At 44.8% G+C, this 25,283-nt stretch overlaps 2 protein-coding genes across 4 annotated transcripts in view; one reads left to right on the top strand and one right to left on the bottom strand.

Annotated features, from left to right (window-relative positions):
- The first annotated feature begins 238 nt into the window (after nt 1–238).
- On the top strand, nt 239–9,288 carry tmem169b (transmembrane protein 169b). Of its 2 annotated transcripts, none has more exons than XM_042306842.1 (3): nt 239–367; nt 5,314–6,246; nt 7,775–9,288. In XM_042306842.1, the coding sequence occupies exons 2-3, from the start codon at nt 5,976–5,978 to the stop codon at nt 8,419–8,421; spliced, it is 918 nt and encodes a 305-aa protein (XP_042162776.1). In that variant the 5' UTR covers nt 239–367; nt 5,314–5,975; the 3' UTR covers nt 8,422–9,288. The 2 variants fall into 2 exon arrangements, with proteins under 2 accessions (XP_042162776.1, XP_042162774.1); XM_042306840.1 differs by lacking the exon at nt 239–367 and adding an exon at nt 4,034–4,744.
- Nucleotides 9,289–23,310: 14,022 nt separating this feature from the next.
- LOC112224903 (collagen alpha-2(VI) chain) overlaps nt 23,311–25,283 on the bottom strand; it is a 45,354-nt gene continuing 43,381 nt past the window's right edge. For both annotated transcript variants that reach the window (XM_042306847.1, XM_042306846.1), the window contains exons 32-33: nt 24,459–24,497; nt 23,311–24,282 (exon numbers count right to left, since the gene is read on the bottom strand). In XM_042306847.1, the coding sequence (XP_042162781.1) occupies nt 23,678–24,282; nt 24,459–24,497 (644 nt within the window). In that variant the 3' untranslated portion in view covers nt 23,311–23,677. The remainder of the gene's footprint in view (nt 24,283–24,458; nt 24,498–25,283) is intronic.

The raw sequence follows: 25,283 nt of genomic DNA, 5'->3' as shown, positions 1-25,283 counted from the left end.
TCCAGTTTCTTCCTTTTTCCCTTGTCCGCCATCTTCACCGCATCCGCAGTCCTTCAACGCAATCCTCCCCTCTCCCAGGCAAACCTTGCTGTGGATTAGCGTTTTCATCGCAGTTCCATATCTACACGGGATTGGCCAGGACAGCGGTGGAGGGGCGGGGTTAATGGTATTCTGGAATACTGTTTACGACGCCCATCTAGAATCCCACACCCAGGGTTGCCATATCCGCAGTTTTTAGTCAAATCGGGCTAATTTGAAAACGATGTTGCGGTTGAAAATGTATTGTTAACGGGTTGCCGGTTTTTGGGCTACTAAATTGCACTGCGGCCGCCATGGCGTTTCTCAGGCAGGAGCAGGCTGTTGCTGAGTGAGTGGGTGGTGGGGAGAGCCGGAGTGGTGTGTGTGTCTTGTTAGTAGTGCACAGCAGCATGTAGTTTAGTCCACTATTGGCTAAATTACTTGCTATTTAACTTGTCATAATGCGTGGACGTTTTGTGGATATTTGAAAGTGGACATTTTGCAATGGAGGTTTTGGAACTCCCTCTCGTGCTTCTGTGATGAGGAAAAGTACTCAATGAAATTGACATTAAATGTGGAGAATGATACATTTGCATCTGTTAGCCATCAAGTAGCCTATTTATATTCCATAGTAGGCTACCACTTGATTCATGGGTTGATGTTGAAATGACTATATAACTGGAGTCCTTGCAAATCAGTTTGTGCCACTTGAAATTAAATGGGCCATTTCTAACTGTTTGTAGTCTTAACATCTGGCACATATTAACGGCACAATTGCCAGAAAATAGCCTAACATTCGTTTTTTTTAATTCGTCAAAATGTTTCTTTCTCAGAGATTTCCTCTGTCCAACTTTCCTCATTCAAACTCTCTTGTCAGATTTATCTATAGTTATGCACATGCATAAAATGGATTTATTTACAATTATAAACTTGGTTTGAGCCATGAATGCTGATTGGACAAAAACCGTGGTATATCAGACCGTATACAATGGGTATGACAAAAAATGACTTTTACATTGGTAACCAGTTTATAATAGCAATAAGGCACCCTGGGGGGTTATGGTACATGGCCAATATATGGCTGTATCCAGGCACTCTACGTTGTGTCATGTTAAGAACAAATTTTATTTGTCACATGGGCCGAATACAACAGGTGTAGTAGACCTTACAGTGAAATGCCGACTTACAAGCCCTTAACCAACAATGCAGTTTTAAGAAAAATACCTAAAAAAATAATAGTAACAAATAATTAAAGAGCAGCAGTAAAATACCAATAGTGAGACTATATACAGGGGGTACCGGTACAGAGTCCATGTGGAGGCTATATACAGGGGGTACCGGTACATAGTCAATGTGGAGGCTATATACAGGGGGTACTGGTACAATGTGGAGGCTATATACAGGGGGTACCGGTACAGAGTCAATGTGCTGGGCACCGGTTAGTGGAGGTAATTAAGGTCAAATATATACATGTGGGTAGAGTTATTAAAATGACTATGCACAGATAATAACAGAGAGTAGCAGCAGTGTGGGGTGGCAATGCAAATAGTCTGGTAGCTATTTGACTAGATGTTCAGTCTTATGGCTTTGGGGTAGAATCTGTTTCGAAGTCTCTTGGACCTAGACTTGGTGCTCCGGTACCGCTTGCCATACGGTAGCAGAGAGAAGAATCTATGACTAGGGTGGCTGGAGTCTTTGACCATTTTTAGGGCCTTCCTCTGACACCGCCTGGTATAGAGGTCCTGAATTGCAGGAAGCTTGGCCCCAGTGATGTACTGGGCTGTTCACACTACCCTCTGTAGCGCCTTGAGGTCGGAGGCTGAGCAGTTGCCGTACCAGGCAGTAATGTAACCAGTGCTCTCGATGGTGCAGCTGTAGAAGCTTTATAGGATTTGAGTATCCATGCCAAATCTTTTCAGTCTCCTAAGGGGGAATAGGTTTTGTCATGCCCTGTTCACGACTGTCCTGGTGTGCTTTGACCATGTTAGTTTGTTGGTGATGTGGACACTAAGGAACTTGAAGCTCTCAACCTGCTCCACTACAGCCCATTCGATGAGATTGGGAGCATGCACTGTCCTCCTTTTCCTGTAGTCCACAATCACAAGTCTTCATCACATTGAGGGAGAGGTTGTTATCCTGGCACCACACAGCCAGGTCTCTGACCTTCTCCCTTAATGCTGTCTCGTCGTTGTCGGTGATCAGGCCTACCACTGTTGTGTCATCGGCAAACTTAATGATGGTGTTGGAGTCGTGCCTGGCCGTGCAGTCATGAGTGAACATGGAGTACAGGAGGGGACTGAGCACACACCCCTGAGGGGCCCCCGTGGCTGATGTGTTGTTACCTACCCTTACCACCAGGGGGCGTCCCATCAAGAAGTCCAGGATCCAGTTGCAGAGGGAGGTGTTAAGTCCCAGGGTCCTTAGCTCAGTGATGAGCTTTGAGTTCACTATGGTGTTGAACGTTGAGCTGTAGTCAGTGAACAACATTCTCACATAAGTGTTCCTTTTGTCCAGGTGGATAAAGTGCAGTGTGGAGTGCAATAGAGATTGCATCATCTGTGGATCTATTGGGGTGGTATGCAAATTGGAGTGGTTCTAGTGTTTCTGGGATAATGGTGTTGATGTGAGCCATGGCCAGCCTTTCAAAGCACTTCATGGCTACAGATGTGAGTGCTACGTGTCGGTTGTCATTTAGATAGGTTACCTTAGTGTTCTTGGGCACAGGCACTATGGTGGTCGGCTTGAAACTAGTTGGTATTACAGACTCAGACAGGGAGAGGTTAAAAATGTCAGTTAAGACACTTGCCATTTGGTCAGCGAATGCTAGGAGTTCACATCCTGATAATCTGTATGGCCCTGTGGCCTTGTGATTGTTGACCTGTTTAAAGGTCATTGGTTGCGGAGAGCTTGATCACACAGTCATCCGGAACAGCTGATGCTCTCATGCATGTTTCAGTGTTACTTGCCTCGAAGTGAGCATAGAAGAAATTTAGCTCATCTGGCAGGCTTGTGTCACTGGGCAGCTCTCAGCTATGCTTCCCTTTGTCATCTGTAATAGTTTGCAAGCCGACGCTTGTCGGAGCCGATGTAGTATGATTCAATCTTAGCCCACGCTATGCCTGTTTGATGGTTCGTCTGAGGACATAGCGGGATTTCTAAGAAGCTTCCGGGTTAGAGTCCCGCTCCTTGAAAGCGGCAGCTCTAGCCTTTAGCTCAGTGAGGATGTTGCCTGTAATCCATGGCTTCTGGTTGGGGTATGTACGTACGGTCACTGTTGGGACGACCTCATTGATGCACTTATTGATGAAGCTAGTGACTGATGTGGTGTACTCCTCAATGCCATCGGAAGAATTGCGGAACATATCCCCAGTCTAATAACAGTCCTGTAGTTTAGCATTTGCTTCATTTGACTGCTTTTTTTATTGACCAAGTCACTGGTGCTTCCTGATTTAGTTTTTGCTTGTAAGCCGGAATCAGGAGGATGGTATTATGTTCACATTTGCCAAATAGAGGGTGAGGGAGAGCTTTGTACGCGTCTCTGTGTGTGTGGAGTAAAGGTGGTTAGATTTTTTTCTCTCTGGTTGCACATTTGGTAAAACTGATTTAAGTTTCCCTGCATTAAAGTCCTTGACAACTAGGTGTGTCACCTCTGGATGAGTGTCTTCCTGTTTGCTTATGGCCGTATACAGCTCATTGAGTGCGGTCTTAGTGCCAGCATCAGTCTGTGGTGGTATGTAGACAGCTACGAAAACTACAGATAAACTCTCTAGGTAGATAGCTTGGTCTACAGCTTATCATGACATACTTTACCTCAGGTGAGCAGAACCTCGAGACTTCCTTAGATATCGTTCACCAGCTGTTGTTTACAAATATACATAGACAGCCACCCCTTGTCTAACCAGAGGCTGCTGTTCTGTCATGCCGATAGAGTGGATAACCCGCCAGCTGTATGTTATTCATGTCGTCATCCAGCCACAACTCTGTGAAACATACGATTTTACAGTTTTAATGTCCCGTTGGTAGGATATATGTGCTTTTATTTCGTCCAATTTATTATCCAGTGATTGTATGCTGGCCAATGGAACGGATGGCAAAGGCAGATTAGCCACTTGTCAGTGGATCCTCATAAGGCACCCCATCTCTTTCCGCGATGGTGCTGTCCTCCTGCCTTATTGTTTCATCACTCCACGTTGGGTCATGTCAAGAACAGCCCTTAGCACCGTACCCCGTCATGCATTATTGCTTATTCAGAGCAGTCAAATTAGTTCAATCATCCAGTGATAGAAAATTATCTGGGCAGTTTAATAAGGGCAAATGATCTTTTCTCTTGCGACATATTCAAATTAGTTTATTAAGTCATGTCTTAGTTCGCAATAATTATTATTTTGATGTAAACCAAATTTTGCGTTACAAGTTACGTCGGTAATTACAAGTTACGATATTCATTCTTTATTGGCTCGGTAAAATTATGGGATAATTGTTTATTGTATAAATGTGGCAACTCCTCTCTTCCCGTGGAAAAAAAACATGTTTATTTTTAGTCCTTTTGTGCTGGTTTTGTTCGGTCAATGGGATACAAATGCAGTGGTCCTGGCAACCCTGCCCACATCGGGGAACAGCGTAGTGGTGTGGAACCAACGTCTATCGAAGGGGTGTCGGATAAAATAACTACACACGAAAATAACACAACTACTATATCTCAGTTTCGGTGGTAAACCATTTTAAGGTAAGGCATATTGTCTTTGAGTGTAAATGCAAACGTTTTCCACGCCGCGGATATTTGTTTAGACAAAAGAACAGATATCTGGGTGTGATGTGATTTAAATGGAAACATTGCCCCTTACGTTAGTTTCTCCGCCACCATTTAATGCTGATACAATCTACTGTAAACCTTTTGTCTGATGCATTGATGCATAATGTGGCCTCCATGTTGAAAATGTACTTATGTTGTAATGGTGGGTTTTCACGGCTCCATCGTTGTCAAAGCCGTGGTGAGGTTACATTAGTACATTGGTAGGGTAAACGTGATCCACTGCAGAAAATGGTGTCGACGCGGACAACCCTTTCATTCATTAAATTATATGAAATGTAGTTGTCTATGCCTATACATTTGCAATGGTATTGTCAATGTGCATATAAATCGATACGAAACATAAATGTATTCAATTAAATAATGCAGTAACATGAAGTGTAACCTAACCCCAGTGTTATTACTGGATGCATTACAGTGGCAGAAATATATTCGAAGCACTCCTCAAATTCTGACCGTTTCTTTCCTTTGTACAATTCTGTCAGTGCTTTCCTTCTGGGAATACCTGCTCTCACACAGAATGGACACATGTAGGCAGCATTGTTTCCCAAGTGATCATTAGTCCCAGGCCAGTCAGGAGGTAAGGCCTAGAGAGGTGTCCCAGTCAGGAGGTAAGGCCCAGAGAGGTGTCCCAGTCAGGAGGTAAGGCCCAGAGAGGTGTCCCAGTCAGGAGGTAAGGCCTAGAGAGGTGTCCCAGTCAGGAGGTAAGGCCCAGAGAGGTGTCCCAGTCAGGAGGTAAGGCCCAGAGAGGTGTCCCAGTCAGGAGGTAAGGCCCAGAGAGGTGTCCCAGTCAGGAGGTAAGGCCCAGAGAGGTGTCCCAGTCAGGAGGTAAGGCCAAGAGAGGTGTCCCAGTCAGGAGGTAAGGCCAAGAGAGGTGTCCCAGTCAGGAGGTAAGGCCCAGAGAGGTGTCCCAGTCAGGAGGTAAGGCCCAGAGAGGTGCCCCAGTCAGGAGGTAAGGCCCAGAGAGGTGCCCCAGTCAGGAGGTAAGGCCCAGAGAGGTGCCCCAGTCAGGAGGTAAGGCCTAGAGAGGTGTCCCAGTCAGGAGGTAAGGCCTAGAGAGGTGTCCCAGTCAGGAGGTAAGGCCCAGAGAGGTGCCCCAGTCAGGAGGTAAGGCCCAGAGAGGTGTCTTTCCCCTTAGTCAGTCAGTATGGCCCAGGCGGAGGCCCAGCCCAGTGGGGATAACAGCCCCCAGCTCATCTCCCTCCAGTCGGAGAGGTCAGAGGCATCAGGGAACCACGCAGAGGTGGGCTCCGCCAACCGGAGGAAGAGGAGGAGGAAGGAGCCCAGACCTGAGTCCATCATTGTGTATCGCTCAGACAATGAGAGGGGGCCTGGGGAGGAGCAGGTGGGAGAGGAGGGAGGTGCTGAGAGGAGCACTGAAGAGGGGGCCAAGTTCCTCAACACACCCACCGGCGAAGGTGAGACATCAGTGGTATGGTACGACAGGTGTATCGTTGGGTTTCCATAACATAGCAGATATCTGACATGTTGTTCCCACTACAATATGTTTAGCTGCCTCTTCCCTCTGATAGCAAGCCCACTTCTATGCAAAGAATAATCATTCTGAAATGTATTTGGTGAACTGTGCTGTGTATGTTTTTGTATTCTGTCTTACTAGTGTCATCATGTTGTTGTTGTTTATCTCCAGGAGGCTGGAGCTTACTAGTGTCATCATGTTGTTGTTGTTAATCTCCAGGAGGCTGGAGCTTACTAGTGTCATCATGTTGTTGTTGTTGTTTATCTCCAGGAGGCTGGAGCTTACTAGTGTCATAATGTTCTTGTTGTTTATCTCCAGGAGGCTGGAGCTTACTAGTGTCATAATGTTGTTGTTGTTTGTCTCCAGGAGGTTGGAGCTTACTAGTGTCATCACGTTGTTGTTGTTGTTTACCTCCAGGAGGTTGGAGCTTACTAGTGTCATAATGTTGTTGTTGTTTATCTCCAGGAGGCTGGAGCTTACTAGTGTCATGATGTTGTTGTTTGTCTCCAGGAGGTTGGAGCTTACTAGTGTCATCATGTTGTTGTTGTTGTTTATCTCAAGGAGGTTGGAGCTTACTAGTGTCATCACGTTGTTGTTGTTGTTTGTCTTCAGGAGGCTGGAGCTTACTAGTGTCATCATGTTGTTGTTTGTCTCCAGGAGGTTGGAGCTTACTAGTGTCATAATGTTGTTGTTTGTCTTCAGGAGGCTGGAGCTTACTAGTGTCATCATGTTGTTGTTCTTTATCTCCAGGAGGCTGGAGCTTACTAGTGTCATAATGTTGTTGTTTGTCTCCAGGAGGTTGGAGCTTACTAGTGTCATAATGTTTTGTTGTTTGTCTTCAGGAGGTTGTAGCTTACTAGTGTCATCGTGTTGTTGTTTTTGTTGTTGTTGTTTGTCTCCAGGAGGTTGGAGCTTACTAGTGTCATCGTGTTGTTGTTGTTGTTGTTTATCTTCAGGAGGCTGGAGCTTACTAGTGTCATCATGTTGTTGTTGTTGTTGTTGTTGTTTATCTCCAGGAGGCTGGACTTTACTAGTGTCATAATGTTGTTGTTGTTTGTCTCCAGGAGGTTGGAGCTTACTAGTGTCATAATGTTGTTGTTGTTTGTCTCCAGGAGGCTGGAGCTTACTAGTGTCATAATGTTGTTGTTGTTTATCTCCAGGAGGCTGGAGCTTACCCTTGTCTTCATGTTGTTGTTTTTGTTGTTTATCTCCAGGAGGCTGGAGCTTACTAGTGTCATAATGTTGTTGTTGTTGTTTGTCTTCAGGAGGCTGGAGCTTACTAGTGTCATCATGTTGTTGTTGTTGTTGTTTATCTCCAGGAGGCTGGAGCTTACTAGTGTCATCATGTTGTTGTTGTTGTTTGTCTCCAGGAGGCTGGAGCTTACTAGTGTCATAATGTTGTTGTTGTTTGTCTCCAGGAGGCTGGAGCTTACTAGTGTCATAATGTTGTTGTTGTCGTTTATCTCCAGGAGGCTGGAGCGACAGGAGCATGCCCCCAGACAGCCGTTATGTGACCTTGACCGGCACCATCACCAGGGGGAAGAAGAAGGGTCAGGTGGTAGACATCCACGTTACTCTAACAGAGAGAGAACTCCGGGACATGGCCCTCTCTAAAGAGCGTCTGGACGCTGAGTGTGAGAGGGGGCAGGGCTCCAAGTGTTCCTGTGGCTTGGGGTTCTTTCAGGGCCCCCATGTGATCCTCTGGAGCCTATTGTGTGCTCCTCTGGTGTTCCTTATCGCCTTCATCACGTCGTTTTACTATGGAACGCTCACCTGGTACAACGTGTTCCTGGTCTACAACGAGGAGAGAACATTCTGGCACAAGATTACCATCTGCCCCTTCCTCATCATCTTCTACCCCATGCTGATCATGCCCATGGCCCTGTCCCTGGCTCTGTACTCCACCCTGGCGCAGGTCTCCTGGGTCTTTAGTGAGTGGTGGCTGTCTGTCCGCGACCTGGAGAAGGGGTTCTGTGGCTGGGCCTGTGGGAAGCTGGGGCTGGAGGACTGTTCTCCATATAGTATCGTGGAGCTGCTGGACTCTGACAACTTCTCAGGGAGCATGCAAGGGAATAACAAGGCTCCCGGTGAGGATGCTCAGACGTCCTCTGTGTGAGACTGGGTTGTATTCACTAGGAAGCAAACGGGTCGAAACAGGTTAGAACTACCTGAACTTATCCGTTAATAAGAAACACTTTTTTGCAATGGTGTACCCACTAATGAATATAACCCTGGACTGGCATCATGGACACAAACACAAACTGGCATAGTTGTCATACTTTCACATTTTTCGATACCATCAAAAAAGCCGGTTATTGTTTTAACTTACACTTCCTACTAATTTATCTAACCTCGCATTCTTACTGGTTGTTATTGAAGTGAACTCTGTGTTTACTGGGCCAATCACCATGTTGTTATGTTTAAAATGGTCTTATTTATTTGAATATTTCAACCACTAGCTAGTTTAGTTGTAAGTGTTGTCAATGGATGTTTTGTATCATAGGACGGGCTATTAAAATATGTTTAAATTAAATATACTGCAACATGAGGGTCGCTACAATACTGCCTAAAGTTTACTGTATACGTCACGGAGGATCAAACACAAGACCTATCTATCAAACATATTGATAGATTTCTGTTGAAAAACTGTTGCACTGAAATCCTCGATAGGACAGGCAGGAAGTTACCTTTTATATCTAATGTACTGTACCCGCATGAAGTAATACTTGACCTTTCTCTCTTTCGGGTTGAAGAGATTACATTTTAAACTGTGGCAGGGTGGAAGGAACTCTGGGGCGTTCATTCAGCAGACAAGAATGTAGAATTAAGATTTGAAGGATCTAAAAGGATTTTGGTCAGTACCTCTGTTCTCTATATAAAGGTTCACCTGTGTGTGTTGTTCACTCACTCTTCACATCATGTTTGTTGCTCACCATGAGATAAAATGTATGGAAATAAAACCTGAATCATTTTCACAGTTCAACAGTGGGGTCATTTTGTCACGTTTTATTGTTCTATCTTTATGATAATTAGGTACCACTACATGACCAAAAGTTTGTGGACTCCGGCTCGTTTAACATCCCATGGACCCCTGCTCGTTTAACATCTCATGGACCCCTGCTCGTTTAACATCCCATGGACCCCTGCTTGTTTAACCTATCATTCCATATAAATTACAATACTAAAAGTATATACACTAAAAGTATATTACAAGGCTAAAAGTATGTGGACACCTGTTCGTTTAACATCTCATTCCAAAATTATGGGTATTAATATGGAGTTGGTCCCTCCTTTGCTGCTATAACAGCCTCCACTCTTCTGGGAAGGCTTTCCACTAGATGTAGGAACATTGCTGCTAAAACAGCCTCCACTCTTCTGGGAAGGCTTTCCACTAGATGTTGGAAAATTGCTGCTATAACAGCCTCCACTCTTCTGGGAAGGCTTTCCACTAGATGTAGGAACATTGCTGCTATAACAGCCTCCACTCTTCTGGGAAGGCTTTCCACTAGATGTTGGAACATTGCTGCTATAACAGCCTCCACTCTTCTGGGAAGGCTTTCCACTAGATGAAGGAACATTGCTGCTATAACAGCCTCCACTCTTCTGGGAAGGCTTTCCACTAGATGTTGGAACATTGCTGCTATAACAGCCTCCACTCTTCTAGGAAGGCTTTCCACTAGATGTTGGAACATTGCTGCTATAACAGCCTCCACTCTTCTGGGAAGGCTTTCCACTAGATGTTGGAACATTGCTGCTATAACAGCCTCCACTCTTCTGGGAAGGCTTTCCACTAGATGTTGGAACATTGCTGCTATAACAGCCTCCACTCTTCTGGGAAGGCTTTCCACTAGATGAAGGAACATTGCTGCTATAACAGCCTCCACTCTTCTGGGAAGGCTTTCCACTAGATGAAGGAACATTGCTGCAGGGACTTGCTTCAGCCGACGCATGGCATTGCGAATGGTGATCTTAGGCTTGTGTGCGGCTGCTTGACCATGGAAACCCATTTGGTTAACTCTTGAGCTTCCTCGGGTCTCCACCGAACTAGGTAAATCCGCTTTTAGTTTTAAAGCAACTCATTGCTAGAACCAACTACAAAATACATTACAATTGGATGTTCTGGTGCCGCTCGGGCAATTTAAATATTGATTGAGGACCTTCTTATTGAGGAATGTAATAGTTTTTCTTGAATAGTTGTGTTGTTATCTGACTGGTTTTATATTGGATTTAGGTTATGTCTTATGTACAGTATATGCACGGTATATGTGAAAGACCCTGGTCTATGCAGGGGTGGCAGGTAGCCTAGTGGTTAGAGTGTTGGACTAGTAACCGAATATTATCAGTGGTAGGTCAGTCATAATTATGGCTAAATGCTGCCAATTTCTAAAATGTCTCTTTTTAAAATCTGATTTTAAACCTTAACCACTCTGCTAACGTTATGTCTTACCCTAACCTTAACCACTCTGCTAACGTTATGTCTTACCCTAACCTTAACCACTCTGCTAACGTTATGTCTTACCCTAACCTTAACCACTCTGCTAACGTTATGTCTTACCCTAACCTTAAATTACAACCAAAAAGCTCATTTTTGTTTACATTACATTTTACAATATTTTGAGACCCCATTATAGACAAAATATTGACCATCTTCGTGGTCAATATTTGTGGATATATCATTTTTTCCCAACATAATCATGGCACCTTGCTTCTATTTCACCAGATGTATCTCTTTGAACCGATGACTTTAAAATCACACAGACAAAGTTCTGAGAATAATTTAGTAGTTAATGGCAGCCTGCAGTACCCTGGTTGGCCTTCCACTTGAGATGTGAGGGGGCAGCACTGAGCTAGCCTGCAACGTCACTTCCTACAATAGCTCAAACTGTGCATGAGTTTCCAAGAACTCCATGTAGCAAGATGGCCACACACATTAAGGACACTTCCTGATCTTCAAATGCGCCACAGACATCAGATCTTTTCTAAACTTGACAGTTCATGCAGCTTTAGTATTAGTAAAGTTCTGATCATGGAATTCACAATGCGTCATGCATCTACATCCTCAGAGGAGGAAGGAGAGGACCCGCCTCATTTCAGAGGAGGAAGGGGAGGACCCGCCTCATTTCAGAGGAGGAAGGGGAGGACCCGCCTCATTTCAGAGGAGGAAGGGGAGGACCTGCTTCATTTCAGAGGAGGAAGGGGAGGACCATCCTCATTTCAGAGAAGGAAGGAGAGGACCCGCCTCATTTCAGAGGAGGAAGGGGAGGACCCGCCTCATTTCAGAGGAGGAAGGGGAGGACCCGCCTCATTTCAGAGGAGGAAGGGGAGGACCATCCTCATTTCAGAGGAGGAAGGGGAGGACCATCCTCATTTCAGAGGAGGAAGGGGAGGACCATCATTTCAGAGGAGGAAGGGGAGGACCCGCCTCATTTCAGAGGAGGAAGGGGAGGACCATCCTCATTTCAGAGCCAGCCCGTGTCAGTGAAGGCTCATTAGAGGAGGAAGGGGAGGACCATGCTCCTGTGAATTTCATAAAAATAGTGAAATATTAATATTATAAATAATAAAAAGTTATCAATTTGAGATAAATTTACACAACATATATTCACGTCACCAAATAATTGATTAAAACACTGTTTTTCACTGAAGGTCTGCAGTAGCCTCAACAGCACTCTGTAGGGTAGCACCAAGGTTTAACCAGAGGACAGTTAGCTTCGATCCTCCTCTGGGTATATTGACTTCAATACAAAACCTAGGAGGCTCATGATTCTCACCCCCTTCCATAGACTTACACAGTAATTATGACAACTTCCAGAGTACATCCTCCAGCCTATCAGAGCTCTTGCAGCATCAACTGACACGTTGTCCACCCAATCAAAGGTTCAGAGAATGAATCTAGTACTGAAAGCATAAGCTACAGCTAGCTAGCACTGCACTGCATAACATGTGGTGAGTAGTTGACTCAAAGAGAGAGAGAGAAAAGTTTTGAACAAATTAATTTCTTCACAAATGAAGGAGGAGCAAGAGAGAGAGATAGCTATAGTTCATAACAAAAATTAACTTACTTAGCTAGCAAATGCAGCTAGCTAGTTTAGCCTACTCAAACACCCGGCTCAAACGGAGAGATGGCTAGCTGGCTATAACAGAATGATGCTATGTTAGCTAGCTGGCTATGTCTATCCAACACTGGAACTCTTCCAAGTCAAGGTAAGCGTTTGGTTTTACTCATTTATTGCCAGGGTCAGTGGTGAATTTTAGCATGTAAATCTTGGTGGGACAAACTAATTTTTGTTGTTGATACATGCCAGCAAAGCCACTACACAATGTAAAACATCACTAAACAATACATTCATTTCACTGCAACCGTGACAAACGGTGCCCACAGACTGTTAGGGCCGACATAAAGCTGTCTCAACAGCAGAGGTTTCTATTCAGTACCATGGAGTGAATCCTCTGCTACACCTGGCTATCAGCGGAGCCTTGTCTGGCAGCCAAACATTCAGCCTCATTTACTGCCTTTAAAAAAACATAGCTGATATGGCTGACTTGCTTAATCTATGAGGCATGAGGGAACGATGAGCGGATAAGGGGTAATCTGTAATTTCGATTAAGACACTGACAGAGCTAAAAATGGATGTAGTCAATATAACTATTTGTTCAGCACTTCTGACATGTACAGCTACAGAATTCAGAAAATGTGCCGTTCTTACATTATTCTCCCTGCACACCAAGTCAGAACCGTAGGATAAATAAAGGGGGCATATAAGCAGACAATGAAAGCTCTTACAATATTCGATGATGACATTTCTCTAAAACAGGCTATAGGCTACATGTGCACCATCAAGTCAGAACAGTAGGCTAAGTTATGAGGGGGAAAGGGACCACATTATTAGGGTGAGGCACATGGGCTACTAACAGCTTACTACACAACATACACTTAGTATTACTTTCTTAGCTACAGTATACATATCTCCCTGGCATATTACATAATTTATGCAGCAGCATACAATACATTTTTGGACTCACTGATGTGCTGTGCTCACTTGAAAAGTAAGGTGGCACGGCAGTCCTTCTTGTGGGAAAATTTTGTCATCAAAGTCTGTCATTCTCTGGATTTATGGTACTGTCAAGACAACTGGGATCTCTGAAAAAAACAAGGTTGAATCATGATGTCAGTGGTCTGTCTTCTGGTCAGAGGTCTAGAAAGAGGCCCGTGTTCCTGAGTTGGATGACTGTTCAAAACTTATTTTTGCAGATGGAGCTCTTTTTCCCCAGTTGTCTTGAACTCACTGAAGTTCCCAGTTGTCTTGAACTCACTGAAGTCTAATGTCGATTCTGTTGAAAAACGTTTCTTAAATGGAAGCAAATGGAACGAAAAGGGATAAACATACCTGAGTTTGCCCAACAGAAATTTGTTTGCAACTGTTAGACTAATGATTGCACCCTATATCAGCTAGATGTATTCAAGAGTGTGTAAGATGGTATTGAATGTGTCACTGTCTGTCACCTACGTTGTAAACTTTCATTCAGAGGCTAGGTTGTAGCAACCTCATGATGGGGACAATTCTAGTATCATGTAGTAGCCTAAACCTATGGATGTTACATTGAACAGGGTGAATAGAATATGAATGTCTGCCACTGATCTACACCTACATTTAAATGTGTCTACCTTGTCCAGATTCCCTTTTCCTTCACTATATTCAAATGCCAGTATGCATTTTACAAATGGTGGAATAAGATAAATATGATAATAACACAACATCAACTGATGGCAGTAGCTAACTACTGTAGCTAATTAGCCAGCTAACCTCGGTAGCTAGCCAGCAAGCTAGAAAGCAACACTAAAGGGATTGCAAACAGATTAGCATAACTCTTGCCAAACGACAAATTGTTTTTCTAAATATTAGCTATGGCTAGCATTTATGAGGCCAGCAAACACGTTCTTCACATGCTAGGAAGTATTTCCTCCAACGTTGTAATGAAAAGGTACCTCTCGTTCCTAACACTGAATCCAAACCGGTTGCGCGCGTGCGCCATCGTGCATAAATGTATTTTGTTCCCCCACACCAAACGCGATCACGACACGCTGGTTAAAATATCAAAACAAACTCTGAACCAATTATATTAATTTGGGGACAGGTCAAAAAGCATTAAACATTTATGGCAATGCACTTGCTAGCTAATTCGTCCTCTTTAGCTAGCTTGCTGTTGCTGGCTAATTTGTCCTGGGATATAAACATTGAGTTGTTATTTTACCTGAAATGCACAAGGTCCTCTACTCCACCAATTAATCCACACATAAAACAGTCAACCAAATAATTTAGAGTCATCTCTCCTCCTTCTAGGCCTTTTCTTCTCTTAACTTTATATTGCGATTGACAACTTTAATAAATTAGGTGTATTACCGCCACTGACTTCGTTCGTCTTTCAGTCACCCAGATGGGTATAACCAATGAGGAGATGGCACGTGGGTACCTGTTTCTATAAACCAATGAGGAGATGTATTAGTCAGGACTTGCAGCGTGATCTGCGTCAGAAATAGAACTGACTTCTATTTTAGCCCTTTGCAATGCAGATGCTCGTCTATGAATAACATAGATTTCTAAATGAATTTTGCAACGTGCGCGTGATGTGGTCAGCCTGTGATACACATGTTTTCTGGAGACTTGTGGGAGGAGTGCTGATGACTTCGCCCACTATGCGCTTTCAGTAGCCTGATTTCATCCAGACTGAGGAGAAAAATAAAATATAGGACAAAACACACATTACGACAAGAGAGACAACACTACATCAAGAGAGACCAAAGACAACAACATAGCAAGGCAGCAACACATGACAACATAGCATGGCAGCAGCACAACATGGTAGCAGCACAAAACATGGTACAAACATCATTGGACAGATATAGATATCTCAGATAGGGGGGAGTGAGGCCTGAGAGGGTTTCGTAAATAAGCATCAACCAGTGGGTCTTGCGACGGGTATACAGAGATAACCAGTTTACAGAGGAGTATAGAGTGCAGTGATGTGTCCTATAAGGAGCATTGGTGGCAAATCTGATGGTCGAATGGTAAAGAACATATAGCCGCTCGAGAGCACCCTTACCTGCTGATCTATAAATTACGTCTCCGTAATTGATCATGGGTTGGATGGTCATCTGAATCAGGGTTAGTTTGGCAGCTGGAATGAAAGAGGAGTGATTACGATAGAGGAAACCAAGTCTAGATTTAACCTTAGCCAGCAGCTTTGATATGTGCTGAGAGAAGGACAGTGTACCGTCTAGCCATACTCACAAGTACTTGTATAAGGTGACTACCATGATTTCCTCCAATATGCATATTCTATTACATAGGATCTATAATGGCTTGTTTTATATCATGGAAGGGATTTAGGGCTCTTTCATGCCGTCCCTAGGAGGGGTGCGTCACTTGAGTGGGTTGAGTCACTGATGTGATCTTCCTGTCTGGGTTGGCACCCCCCCTTGGGTTGTGCCGTGGCGGAGATCTTTGTGGGCTATACTCGGCCTTGTCTCAGGATGGTAAGTTGGTGGTTGAGGATATCCCTCTAGTGGTGTGGGGGTTGTGCTTTGGCAAAGTGGTTGGGGTTATATCCTTCCTATTTGGCCCTGTCCGGGGGTGTCATCGGATGGGGCCACAGTGTCTCCTGACCCCTCCTGTCTCAGCCTCCAGTATTTATGCTGCAGTAGTTTATGTGTCGGGGGCTAGGGTCAGTTTGTTATATCTGGAGTACTTCTCCTGTCCTATCCGGTGTCCTGTGTGAATTTAAGTATGCTCTCTCTAATTTTCTCTTTCTCTCTTTGTTTCTCTCTCTCTGAGGACCTGAGCCCTCGGACCATGACTCAGGACTACCTGACATGATGACTTCTTGCTGTCCCCAGTCCACCTGGCCGTGCTGCTGCTCCAGTTTCAACTGTTCTGCCTGTGATTATTATTATTTGACCATGCTGGTCATTTATGAACATTTGAACATCTTGGCCATGTTCTGTTATAATCTCCACCCGGCACAGCCAGAAGAGGAAAGACCACCCCACATAGCCTGGTTCCTCTCTAGGTTTCTTCCTAGGTTTTGGCCTTTCTAGGGAGTTTTTCCTAGCCACCGTGCTTCTATACCTGCATTGCTTGCTGTTTGGGGTTTTAGGCTGGGTTTCTGTACAGCACTTTGAGATATCAGCTGATGTACGAAGGGCTATATAAATACATTTGATTTGATTTGATTTATCTACACTGGGGGGTCACATCCTAACTGGCATCCTAGTCCCTTATTATTTATCTCCCCTTTATTTAACCAGGTATTTATATATATAACCCTAACCCTTTATCCTCGACTTCGGCGTTGTCATTTACAAATTAGCCTCCAACACTACTCAACAAATTGGATGCAGCCTATTACAGTGCCATCCATTTTGTCACCAAAGCCCCATATTCTACCAACCACTGCGACCTGTATGCTCTTGTTGGCTGGCCCTCGCTTCATACTCGTCGCCAAACCCACTGGCTCCAGGTCATCTACAAGTCTCTGCTAGGTAAAGCCCTGCCTTATCTCAGCTCACTGGTCACCATAGCAGCACCCACCTGTAGCACATGCTCCAGCAGGTATATCTCACTGGTCACCCCCAAAGCCAATTCTTCCTTTGGCCGCCTCTCCTTCTAGTTCTCTGCTGCCAATGACTTGAACGAACTGCAAAAATCTCTGAAGCTGGAGACTCTTACCTCTCTCACTAGCTTTAAGCACCAGCTGTCAGAGCAGCTCACAGATCACTGCATCTGTACATAGCCCATCTGTAAATAGCTCATCCAATCTACCTCATCCCCATACTGTATTTATTTATTTATTTATCTTGCTCCTTTGCACCCCAGTATCTCAACTTGCACATTCATCTTCTGCACATCTACCATTCCAGTGTTTAATTGCTATATTGTAATTACTTTGCCACCATGGCCTATATATTGCTTTACCTCTCTTATCCTCATTTGTACATGCTGTATATAGATTTTTGTACTGTATTATTGATTATATGTTTGTTTTATTCCATGTGTAACTCTGTGTTTTATGTGTTGAACTTTATCTTGGCCAGGTCACAGTTGCAAATGAGAACTTGTTCTCAACTAGCCTACCTGGTTAAATAAAGGTGTTCTCAACTAGCCTACCTGGTTAAATAAAGGTGTTCTCAACTGGCCTACCTGATTAAATAAAGGTGTTCTCAACTAGCCTACCTGGTTAAATAAAGGTGTTCTCAACTAGCCTACCTGGTGAAATAAAGGTGTTCTCAACTAGCCTACCTGGTGAAATAAAGGTGTTCTCAACTAGCCTACCTGGTTAAATAAAGGTGTTCTCAACTAGCCTACCTCGTTAAATAAAGGTGTTCTCAACTAGCCTACCTGGTTAAATAAAGGTGTTCTCAACTAGCCTACCTGGTTAAATAAAGGTGTTCTCAACTAGCCTACCTGGTTAAATAAAGGTGTTCTCAACTAGCCTACCTGGTTAAATAAAGGTGTTCTCAACTAGCCTACCTGGTGAAATAAAGGTGTTCTCAACTAGCCTACCTGGTGAAATAAAGGTGTTCTCAACTAGCCTACCTGGTTAAATAAAGGTGTTCTCAACTAGCCTACCTGGTTAAATAAAGGTGTTCTCAACTAGCCTACCTGGTTAAATAAAGGTGTTCTCAACTAATACCGGTACCCCCTGTATATAGCCTCACTATTGTTATTTTACTGCTGCTCTTTAATTACTTGTTAGTTTTATCTCTTATTCTTATCTGTATTTTATTTTTTATTTTTTTAAACTCCATTGTTGGTTAACGGCTTGTAAGCAGTTCACTGTTGTATTTGGCTCATGTGACAAACATAATTCAATTTGATATACTGTATTCTTCCATCAATTCTTTCAATTGGTACCGGGAGACCTTCAGACGAGTCTTGTGAGGAGGGCGTCCTAGAGCAAAACAACCGACGTACGTGAGAGTGTCACCGCAGACGCCTTAGTGCGACATTGGCGGATGAGGTGCTTCGAGACTCATCCAATGCAGAAAATAATATATCTCTTAAACTGATGGATTTTTATGGGGATTTTTGTTATTATGCAAATGTGATTTCCTCTGGGGCGGCGGACATTGACTCTAGGGGGCTAATGACCTCGTACCCCTGCACGTCTACTCAGTACTGGTACCCTGTGTATATAACCAAGTTATTACCTCGTACCCCTGCACGTCTACTCAGTAATGGTACCCTGTGTATATAGCCAAGTTATTACCTCGTACCCCTGCACGTCGACTCAGTACTGATACCCTGTGTATATAATCAAGTTATTACCTCGTACCCATGCACATTGACTCAGTACTGATACCCTGTGTATATAATGAAGTTATTACCTCATACCCATGCACATTGACTCAGTACTGGTACCCTGTGCATATAGCCAAGATATCGTTACTCATTATGGATTTATTCCCCTTGTTATTATTTTTCTCTCTGCATTGTTGGGAAGGGCCCATGAGTAAGCATTTCACTGTTAGTCTACACGAAGCCGGTGACAAATAACATTTGATTAGATCCAGGCTACTGAACCATGTGATTGGCTGAAGAGGCCACAGAAGACTGGGAGTGTGAATGAGTATTTAGTCAGTAATGTGGTGCTGACTCTCTGGTTGGGAACTTACTGACTGTGTCTAACCCCTGCACCCTGCAAGTATGTGAGGAGAGGCCCAGGAAGTTGTGGTAGATGCACAGACAAGCCAGAAAGATGACGTGGAGAGAGATGTTGTGTGATGTCTCAACGATGACACAAGATGAGAGGGACAGAAGGATGACACTATAGAAGGGGAGAGGGATCTGTCCATACAGTGAAATAAAGTATATCCCTGTCCAAGATGGCTGCCATTATCTAAACATTCTAGATTTATGAGGGTCTGACATACACTGAGTGTACAAAACATTAAGAACACCTGCTCTTTCCATGACATACACTGAGTTTACAAAACATTAAGAACACCTGTGCTTTCCATGACACACTGACCAGGTGAATCCAGGTGAAAGCTAGGATCCAGTATTCATGTCAATTGTTAAAACTTCTTAGGGATAGGGGGCAGTATTTTCACGTCCGGATGAAAAGCGTGCCCAAAGTAAACTGCCTACTACTCAGGCCCAGACGCTAGGATATGCATATAATTGGTAGATTTAGATAGAAAACACTCAAAAGTTTCTAAAACTGTTAAAATGATGTCTGTGAGTATAACAGAACTGATATGGCAGGCGAAACCCCGAGGACAAACCCCCCCCCCAAAGAATTCAGCTTACTACTATTTTCAATGGCTAGAACTTTAATCATAAGGCCTCCCAGATTGCAGTTCCTAGGGCTTCCACTAGATGCCAACAGTTTTTAGAATGAGTTTAATGCTGTTTTTCTTTTTTTAATAACCCAGAAAATGTAGTTTTTCTAGGTGGCTCCCATTTTGGCTGTGGTGTTTCCAAGCGTGTGGAGGAAAGCCCGTTCTTTCTTATTTATTTCCAGTAATGAACATACTATTCTCTGTCTTAAATTTCATTGTTTATTTGCCTATTAGGATACCTAAGGTTTGATTATAAAAGTTGTTTGACTTGTTTGGAAAAGTTTATTAGTAACATTTGGGATCCTTTTGTATGCATTTTGATGGAGAGAAACTGGATGGATTATTGACTGAAGCGCGCCAGCTAAACTGAGTTTTTATGGATATAAAGAAGGACATTATCGAACAAAAGGACCATTTGTGATGTAACTGGGACCTTTTGGAGTGCCAACAGAAGAAGATCATCAAAGGTAAGGCATTTTTAAAATCGCTATTTCTGCTCAACTTGTGTTGCACAATCCCTGGTATTCTGTCTGACTGTTATCACCCTGCAAAGGCCTTCAGAAGTTGTTTTTGATGGTTGTATTTCCTGGTTAAAGAAGGGTAGCGGTGAACTCTCTGACTCCATGATGTTGGTAGATGAGGATGGAGAGAATAATGATCTCTTCAAGGTCAACCACATCCCCGACCCCCAGTACCAGAGACTGTTCCAGGTAGTTACCACATCCTCAGTACCAGAGACTGTTCCAGGTAGGTACCACATCCCCAACCCTCAGTACCAGAGACTGTTCCAGGTGGTTACCACATCCCCAACCCTCAGTACCAGAGACTGTTCCAGGTAGTTACTACATCCCCAGTACCAGAGACTGTTCCAGGTAGGTACCACATCCCCGACCCCCAGTACCAGAGACTGTTCCAGGTAGTTACTACATCCCCAGTACCAGAGACTGTTCCAGGTAGTTACCACATCCCCAACCCTCAGTACCAGAGACTGTTCCAGATAGTTACTACATCCCCAGTACCAGAGACTGTTCCAGGTAGTTACCACATCCCCAACCCTCAGTACCAGAGACTGTTCCAGGTAGTTACCACATCCCCAGTACCAGAGACTGTTCCAGGTAGTTACCACATCCCCAACCCTCAGTACCAGAGACTGTTCCAGGTAGTTACCACATCCCTCAGTACCAGAGACTGTTCCAGGTAGTTACCACATCCCCAACCCTCAGTACCAGAGACTGTTCCAGGTAGTTACCACATCCCCAGTACCAGAGACTGTTCCAGGTAGTTACCACATCCCCAACCCTCAGTACCAGAGACTGTTCCAGGTAGTTACCACATCCTCAGTACCAGAGACTGTTCCAGGTAGTTACCACATCCCCAACCCTCAGTACCAGAGACTGTTCCAGGTAGTTACCACATCCCTCAGTACCAGAGACTGTTCCAGGTAGTTACCACATCCCCAACCCTCAGTACCAGAGACTGTTCCAGGTAGTTACCACATCCCCAACCCTCAGTACCAGAGACTGTTCCAGGTAGTTACCACATCCCTCAGTACCAGAGACTGTTCCAGGTAGGTACCACATCCCCAACCCTCAGTACCAGAGACTGTTCCAGGTAGTTACCACATCCCCAACCCTCAGTACCAGAGACTGTTCCAGGTAGTTACCACATCCTCAGTACCAGAGACTGTTCCAGGTAGTTACCACATCCCCAACCCTCAGTACCAGAGACTGTTCCAGGTAGTTACCACATCCCCAGTACCAGAGACTGTTCCAGGTAGTTACCACATCCCCAACCCTCAGTACCAGAGACTGTTCCAGGTAGTTACTACATCCTCAGTACCAGAGACTGTTCCAGGTAGTTACCACATCCCCAACCCTCAGTACCAGAGACTGTTCCAGGTAGTTACCACATCCTCAGTACCAGAGACTGTTCCAGGTAGGTACCACATCCCCAACCCTCAGTACCAGAGACTGTTCCAGGTAGTTACCACATCCCTCAGTACCAGAGACTGTTCCAGGTAGTTACCACATCCCCAACCCTCAGTACCAGAGACTGTTCCAGGTAGTTACCACATCCCCAGTACCAGAGACTGTTCCAGGTAGTTACCACATCCCCAACCCTCAGTACCAGAGACTGTTCCAGGTAGTTACCACATCCTCAGTACCAGAGACTGTTCCAGGTAGTTACCACATCCCCAACCCTCAGTACCAGAGACTGTTCCAGGTAGTTACCACATCCCCAACCCTCAGTACCAGAGACTGTTCCAGGTAGTTACCACATCCTCAGTACCAGAGACTGTTCCAGGTAGTTACCACATCCCCAACCCTCAGTACCAGAGACTGTTCCAGGTAGTTACCACATCCCCAGTACCAGAGACTGTTCCAGGTAGTTACCACATCCCCAACCCTCAGTACCAGAGACTGTTCCAGGTAGTTACTACATCCCCAACCCTCAGTACCAGAGACTGTTCCAGGTAGTTACTACATCCCTCAGTACCAGAGACTGTTCCAGGTAGTTACTACATCCCTCAGTACCAGAGACTGTTCCAGGTAGTTACTACATCCCTCAGTACCAGAGACTGTTCCGTCTAGCTGTTCCTTTATCTGTTCCTTTATCTGTTCCTTTCAGCCTGGCTGTTCTTTATCTTCAGCCTGGCTGTTCTTTATCTTCAGCCTGGCTGTTCTTTATCTTCAGCCTGGCTGTTCTTTATCTTCAGCCTGGCTGTTCTTTATCTTCAGCCTGGCTGTTCCTTTATCTTCAGCCTGGCTGTTCCTTTATCTTCAGCCTGGCTGTTCCTTTATCTTCAGCCTGGCTGTTCCTTTATCTTCAGCCTGGCTGTTCTTTATCTTCAGCCTGGCTGTTCCTTTATCTTCAGCCTGGCTGTTCTTTATCTTCAGCCTGGCTGTTCCTTTATCTTCAGCCTGGCTGTTCTTTATCTTCAGCCTGGCTGTTCCTTTATCTTCAGCCTGGCTGTTCCTTTATCTTCAGCCTGGCTGTTCTTTATCTTCAGCCTGGCTGTTCTTTATCTTCAGCCTGGCTGTTCTTTATCTTCAGCCTGGCTGTTCTTTATCTTCAGCCTGGCTGTTCCTTTATCTTCAGCCTGGCTGTTCTTTATCTTCAGCCTGGCTGTTCCCTAACTTCATCCTAGCAGTTAGTCTCATTTGACTGATCATCCAGACTGAAGTTTGATTCTGTCCTCATGTGACTGATCAACCCTGGCTGGAGTTTGATTCTGTCCTCATGTGACTGATCAACCCTGGCTGGAGCTTGATTATGTCCTCATGTGACTGATCAACCCTGGCTGGAGCTTGATTATGTCCTCATGTGACTGATCAACCCTGGCTGGAGCTTGATTATGTCCTCATGTGACTGATCAACCCTGGCTGGAGCTTGATTATGTCTTCAGTTCCTGACTGCTGAGGAAAAGAGAAGTAGCAGCAGCTCCTGTGTTGTACGATACTGGAGATGTGGACGACTTGGTAAGTGGTACCTTTGCTGCAGTATTGTATGGATGCTCTACCTGACTTGTGTGTGGTGTGATGTTGGAGTTCAAACATGGTTCTTCTTGGATGTGAGGTAGAAGACAAGGAGGGGGAGGAGGAAGGAGAAGAATGTGAACGTGCCCAAAGAGTACAGATTCAGCCGTCCATCACTCTATATGGGTATGTTTGCTGAACACTACTTACATTTCTTTAATGAATTCTTATAAAACATATCCAGTTTGTACGTAATTAATACAATATTCTGCAAAATCCATTGAAACACAAACAAACAGCCCTGTGACTGATCTTGTATTGACTATTGCTTATGCTTGAGGTTTCACTTGATGGTAAATCAATGCAGACATGTATGATCTCAATGAGGGAAATGTACACCCTTACACTAACCCTTAAACAACCTTTACACCCTGACCTTTACACCCTGACCCTCAAACTAACCCTAATCCATTAATTATCAACATTAACTTGACCTCAATCATTTTAATACCGTGAAATCCATAAACGTGACAGTCCGAATCAAAATGTCCCCTTTAACAGACCCACTGATGGAACCGATCTAGGAAGCTGTGCTTGTTGAGCTCATAGAAGTCTGTTCCTTTAAAGATGGCGTACTGGTCCTTTAAGGCCAGCTTCTCCAACACTTCCTGTTCCACATCGGTCCCCATGGCGATCACTGTGGAGACTGCCTGGTTGTTTCGCATGGCGTCGACCCCCTCCTCCAGCCCCTTCCTCCCGGTGACGCCGTCAGTGATGAAGACGAAGTTGAGCTCGGCGTGGTGTCTGGTCTGGCGGACGTTGAGCCGCGTCAGAACGTGGTCTACGGAGTGTGAGATGGCCGCCCCCACCATAGAAGAAGACATGTCATGATAGTCCATGCTGGCCAGACCCTCTAGGATGGACGGAAGGTCGTGGGTCATGTGAAAGGCCAGGTGATGCTCAGCTTCTCCTCCGTACTGTAGCAGCGCCATGCGGGCTCCCTGGCGATCGTTCTTGTCCTGCGCCAGCGTCAAGTGGTTCGCCAAGTGCTGGACGAAGTCACGGACTTGGTTGAAGTTCTCATGACCGAGACGCTCAGAACCGTCCAGAAGAAACACCAGATCAACAGGTCTGTCAATACACTGTGCCACCTCTGGTTCTGATGAAGGCAAAGTCAGTGAACGCTCAATCATATATTTTAGTTTGAAACCTTATCATTACTGTATAATGTAGTACAAATTGACCAATTTTGTGTTTTTCCAGATAGTATAACTCGGATGAAAGACTAATCTTGTACAATGAAAATAGAGTATACAGTAGCAAGTAAAAACTGACCTGTTACGCAGGGCAAGTCAGGGCAAACAATAACGGGCTCTAGAAGAGAAATGGAAAAAGGTTAGGTTCTACCTACAATTGGTGGTGGCATTACAAGCTCTTGACTGAGTCTGAGACATCCTGTCAGAGACACTCATCATGTCCTGTCTGAGACACCCATCATGTCCTGTCTGAGACACCCAACATGTCCTGTCTGAGACACTCATCATGTCCTGTCTGAAACACCCACCATGTCCTGTCTGAGACATCCAACATGTCCTGTCAGAGACACCCATCATGTCCTGCTCTAGTCTAGTAGCACCAGTCAGACACCCATCATGTCCTGTCTGAGACACCCATCATGTCCTGTCTGAGACACCCATCATGTCCTGTCTGAGACAACCATCATGTCCTGTCTGAGACATCCATCATGTTCTGCTCTAGTCTAGTAGTACCAGTCAGACACCCATCTTGTCCTGCCTGAGACACCCATCTTGTCCTGCCTGAGACACCCATCATGTCCTGTCTGAGACACCCATCATGTCCTGTCTGAGACATCCATCATGTCCTGCTCTAGTCTAGTAGCCCCAGTCTGAGGCTCACCACCAATGGTCAGTACAACACGAGTCTGAGGCTCACCACCAATGGTCAGTACAACACCAGTCTGAGGCTCACCACCAATGGTCAGTACAACACCAGTCTGAGGTCAGTACAACACCAGTCTGAGGCTCACCACCAATGGTCAGTACAACACCAGTCTGAGGCTCACCACCAATGGTCAGTACAACACCAGTCTGAGGCTCACCACCAATGGTCAGTACAACACCAGTCTGAGGCTCACCACCA

This window comes from Oncorhynchus tshawytscha, linkage group LG26, assembly GCF_018296145.1.
Source record: "Oncorhynchus tshawytscha isolate Ot180627B linkage group LG26, Otsh_v2.0, whole genome shotgun sequence".
NCBI lineage: Eukaryota > Metazoa > Chordata > Actinopteri > Salmoniformes > Salmonidae > Oncorhynchus > Oncorhynchus tshawytscha.
Note: the sequence above shows the minus strand (reverse complement) of the source record. Positions and strands in the feature narration are given on the sequence as shown.